A 5,003-nucleotide genomic window follows, 5' to 3' on the forward strand; every position below is an offset into this window, starting at 1 on the left:
TCGGTGTGAATCGCTAAAACCATCTCCCAGAAAACAGGCAGACAGATAGATAGACAGATAGACAGACGAACAGGCAGACCGACAGGTTTAATAAGGTCCATACTAAAGAGGCTCCACTCCCGGCAAATCAGCAGCAGATCAGATTTTCTCTCTGCCGCAAGCGATGGGAAAACTGTTGGAATATAGACAACAGTTACACCATCTATTCATCGACTTTAAAGCCGCCTATGATAGCATAGCCAGGGTAAAACTGTACACGGCCACAAAAGAATTCGTTATCCCGCCGAAATTAATAAGACTGACTAGGCTGACCCTGACCAATGTGCGAGGCCAGATAAAAGCAGCAGGATCACTCTCAAGACCATTCGACATCAATAACGGTCTACGACAAGGGGATGCCCTATCATGCGTCCTCTTTAACCTGGCCCTAAACAAAGTGATCCGTGATGCTGAGGTAAATGCCAGAGGTACGATCCTCTTTAAGTCCACCCAACTAATGGCCTATGCTGACGATATCGACATCATGGGAAGAACCACCCGAGAATACAAACTGCCATCCAGGTCAAGAAGGCAGCGCGAGATCCTGGACTACACGTCAACGAAGGCAAGACAAAATATATGGTGGCGACTTCAGCACCGAAAACGAACCAACCAACAACTTCCAACCGCACTGGTCAAACAGGAAGAATAAAGATAGGAGAATACAACTTTGAGACCGTTGATAATTTCCCCTATCTAGGATCGAAAATCACAACCGATAACAACTACGATGATGAAATCCATGCACGGTTGTTGGCAGCCAACAGAGCCTATTTCAGCTTACCAAGACTGTTCCACTCGAAACGTCTAACCATAGGGTCAAAGCTCTTACTGTACAAGATTATGATCTTGCCAGTCCTCATGTATTCCTCGGAGAGTTGGGTTCTTAGCAAGAAGAATGGCGAACTCTTGGCCGCGTTCGAGAGAAAAATCCTCCGAAGAATTTTTGGCTCCCTACATGAGAATGGACGATTCCGTAGCCTACATAATGACGAAATCTATGAGCGATACCATGACCATCAGGTTGCGGATAAAATCCGGCTGAATAGGTTACGGTGGGCGGGTCACTTAATCTGTATCGATGAGGTTGATCCAGCCCGGAAAGTCTATAAGGGCAATATCTATGGTAGAAAAATAAGTCGAGGCAAACCTTTCCTAAGATGGAGCGATGGCGTAGGCCAAGATGCCAGACAGCTTTTAGGGATATCGAATTGGTGGACCTCGGCGCAAAGCCGGGATGTCTGGAGTTCCCTATTAAGGCAGGCCTAGACCGGATACCGGTTGTTGCGCCGTTGATGATGATGATTTATTTTACACAAAGCCTTAAAAATGAATTAAAGGAAAAAAACTTACACGTTGATTACACTCCGAGCTCGTCGTGGCGTGTATTTGTTCTTGTTTTGGTTCTTTCTGTTTAATACGGAGATTGCTTGACTCAAAAGAAAGGAGAAGAAAAAATATGTATACTGAAATATTACTGAAGTTAATGCAAAAAAAAATTACCGAAAGTGTTTTGGTTTTTCTTTTCTTAATTTTTATTCCAGGAGTCCTCCCATCGACGCATACACGAAGGGGAAAATGTCTCGTACACATTCAGACCAGAAATTTTTAGAGGCCACAAATACGATCAGCATAAAATCACGAAACGATTGCCAACCGTTTTGCTGTTCGTGAATTACGTCCTCTTGACAGACTATGATTTCTTTAGGCTTTTATCCGTTCATGTACAAACTTTCAAAACTCAACGGCGTTATAACATCCAAAACTTTGCACCGCTGTCTTAGCAAATCCATTTCCCGACCTTCCGACTACGTCTCCACGTCAATCATTCCTTTTTCCACCACTTTTCCTTCCGATTCAAAGAGTTATCCGACACTCGTCTTGCATAAATGACCCCAAATTAGTCCAAAGTCGAAATTCGGGAGATCACGAAGTTACCTCTACTCTCTACGGCTCCAGCACAGACAATGACCCTTGGAAATCCCACCGGCCGTTGATCAGCTGTCCACCCACGAACCGGTCCCCATGCTGCTACGCTCGCCTTGAATTCGGTTGAACTCCGAGAGTCCATGTTGCAGCAGCATGTGCGCGCGCCTACGGATGCGGCAAATCATTCCCCCCTGCCAAGATCAATTCGCCCGAATGCATTCAATAATGCGCAATTCGCTGTGCACATTATGGAATGCATTATTTGTGCAAATAAATTCAGAAAGAGGCGAATGAGATTTCCCTTTCTTCGCGAAGCCGCGGTTTTTACAGGGCAGCTGGGTTTCCGAGACACGCCCAAAGATAGACAGCTGAAGACCAGTGAAACAATCACTGCTGGTAATCGGCTGACTATCTGCGTGCTCTCCGAAGAAAGGCAGCCAAAGATCCACACAGTGAGTTAGGCCTTGAGGACGGGTGAGCGACGCCTAGGTTACGACCCTCCATATCCTCCAACTCCTGTCGACTCTACCTATGACCTTCACTTTCACGAATAATTAATAATTCCGCACGGATTAAACTGACAACAGAGTTAAGTAACGAACTCCATTCAGACGGGCCGATTTCGTTCCAGAATGCGAGAAACGTTGCAGATGGACGTGAACTTCCAGTCTGAAGTTTGCAATTCTATTCTGTTTACGTGTCACGATCAAGCTAGAAGGATTATTGTTAGTCCTTCATAAAATCTCCTAAATGGTCAGTGATAAGAATTGTGATCGTTGTACAAAATATAACTTCAATCGAATCCATTGAAATTCAATAAAGCTTGAATAACACTCATCAGTTCAGTTAGTGGAAAACATTTGAACAAATATAGAACAGTTAGAATTCCACCATAAGTACATAAACACATGCACAATATGTTATAATTGCATGCCGCTAGTAGAAGTAAGTAATTTGATACCCTATCTGAAAAAAATGAATTTAATTTGGATTCAATACCTATTTTCTATAAAAGCAAGCAACGAAGATAATCATTTACATGTCCGAAAACTGGGGAGTAATTTTAGGAACAGTGAACCTGCTCACTAAAAGCGGAAGTTGGTAGGTGGTATCTTTCCCATCACGTAAGTTTCAAGGCCTTTGATTCAAAATTTATTTGTACCAATAACTGCCACAATTTCGAGAGTAACCTCACCTGGAATATAAACAAAGAGCTTGTAGACCTATTTTAAAATTAGCAGCAGTGCATGCTATAAATAGATCCCCATTCTAAGAAAGTAGTTAGTAAATTGTTATTATATGAGAAAAACATCTAACAATCATGTTGCTAAGACGCTTCGGATTGATACTTGGTATGAAACGCAATTCGACGCAAATTGTCAAAAATAACTCCGGCGGTTTAAATTCCAGTCCTATTTGTGGCAGTCAATGGTCAATTTCCTGAGCAGCCAATTTGTAATATGCGGTGCGGAAACGATTATCAACCAGTCTGCGTCAGACAGACCGATGGAATTAGTCGAGAATTCAACAACCCTTGCCAGCTGAGTTTATACAATTGCCAAAGTAATCAAAGTAAGCATATGAGCATATGAATTTTTGCAACAAAGTCTAGTTGCTAGGCTTTAACTATGTTTTTGCACTTTCTTTAGAGCTGCGGCCCAATACTGCTTGCATGAGGGATATCGTACAGGATGCTGTGCGAGATGCTTTGCGGAGACTTCCGTCTGCTTCTAATTTCCAGCTCCGGAATATTCGAGAATTCATAGGTGCCCTAAGGAGGTTGGCACGCAGTCTGTAATCAATGACGACTGATTAGATTCAATTTTGTTTATTAAAAAAATCGATTCGAAATGGATGTTTATTTAATTTTGGATAGATATTATTTTGATAATCATAATCATCGTCAACGGCAACAACCGGTATCCGGTCTAGGCCTGCCTTAATAAGGAACTCCAGACATCCCGGTTTTGCGCCGAGGTCCACCAATTCGATATCCCTAAAAGCTGTCTGGCGTCCTGGCCCACGCCATCGCTCCATCTTAGGCAGGGTCTGCCTCGTCTTCTCTTTCTACCATAGATATTGCCCTTATAGACCTTCCGGGTGGGATCATCCTCATCCATACGGATTAAGTGACCCGCCCACCGTAACCTATTCAGCCGGAGTTTATCCACAACCGGACGGTCATGGTATCGCTCATAGATTTCGTCATTGTGTAGGCTACGGAATCGTCCATTCTCATGTAGAGAGCCAAAAATTCTTCGGAGGATTTTTCTCTCGAACGCGGCCAAGAGTTCGCCATTCTTCTTGCTAAGAACCCAACTCTCCGAGGAATACATGAGGACTGGCAAGATCATAATCTTGTACAGTAAGAGCTTTGACCCTATGGTTAGACGTTTCGAGCAGAACAGTCTTTGTAAGCTGAAATAGGCTCTGTTGGCTGACAACAACCGTGCGCGGATTTCATCATCGTAGTTGTTATCGGTTGTGATTTTCGACCCTAGATAGGAGAAATTGTCAACGGTCTCAAAGTTGTATTCTCCTATCCTTATTCTTCTTCGTGTTTGACCAGTGCGGTTTGATGTTGTTGGTTGATTTGTCTTCGGTGCTGACGTTGCCACCATATATTTTGTCTTGTCTTCATTGATGTGCAGCCCAAGATCTCGCGCCGCCTGCTCGATCAGGATGAAGGCAGTTTGTACGTTTGTACGTAGCAGGGTCGTGGCATCGCTTACAGATTTTGTCGTTATGTAGGGTACGGAATTGTCCACCCTCACGTAGGAGGGGAAAAATTCTTCGGAGGATTCTTCTCTCGAACGCGGCCAAGAGTTCGCAGTTTTTTTTTGCTAAGAAGTCCCTGAGGAATACATGAGGACTGGCAAGATCATTACCTTGTACAGTAAGAGCTTTGACCCTATGATGAGACGTTCTGAGCGGAACAGCTTTTGTAAGCTGAAATAGGCTCTGTTGGCTGCCAACAACCGTGCGCGGATTTAATCATCGTATCTGTTAGCGGTGTTTTGATTTTCGACCCTAGA

At 43.7% G+C, this 5,003-nt stretch overlaps 1 protein-coding gene across 1 annotated transcript; it reads left to right on the forward strand.

Annotated features, from left to right (window-relative positions):
* The first annotated feature begins 3,189 nt into the window (after positions 1 to 3,189).
* Positions 3,190 to 3,819, forward strand: LOC119655673. Its single transcript, XM_038061662.1, has 3 exons — positions 3,190 to 3,320; positions 3,379 to 3,540; positions 3,618 to 3,819. The coding sequence occupies exons 1-3, from the start codon at positions 3,290 to 3,292 to the stop codon at positions 3,764 to 3,766; spliced, it is 342 nt and encodes a 113-aa protein (XP_037917590.1). The 5' UTR covers positions 3,190 to 3,289; the 3' UTR covers positions 3,767 to 3,819.
* The last annotated feature ends 1,184 nt before the right edge of the window (positions 3,820 to 5,003 follow it).

This window comes from Hermetia illucens, chromosome 4 (assembly GCF_905115235.1).
Source record: "Hermetia illucens chromosome 4, iHerIll2.2.curated.20191125, whole genome shotgun sequence".
Taxonomy (NCBI): Eukaryota; Metazoa; Arthropoda; class Insecta; order Diptera; family Stratiomyidae; genus Hermetia; species Hermetia illucens.

What these genes read in the sequence shown, in the direction of transcription:
- LOC119655673 (XM_038061662.1), top strand. Translation starts at nt 3,290, where the DNA reads ATGTTGCTAAGACGCTTCGGATTGATACTTG. An exon ending in ACGCTTCGGATTGATACTTG is followed by an intron (nt 3,321 to 3,378) that starts GTATGAAACGCA and finishes TTTAAATTCCAG; the next exon opens with TCCTATTTGTGGCAGTCAAT. An exon ending in CAATTGCCAAAGTAATCAAA is followed by an intron (nt 3,541 to 3,617) that starts GTAAGCATATGA and finishes CACTTTCTTTAG; the next exon opens with AGCTGCGGCCCAATACTGCT.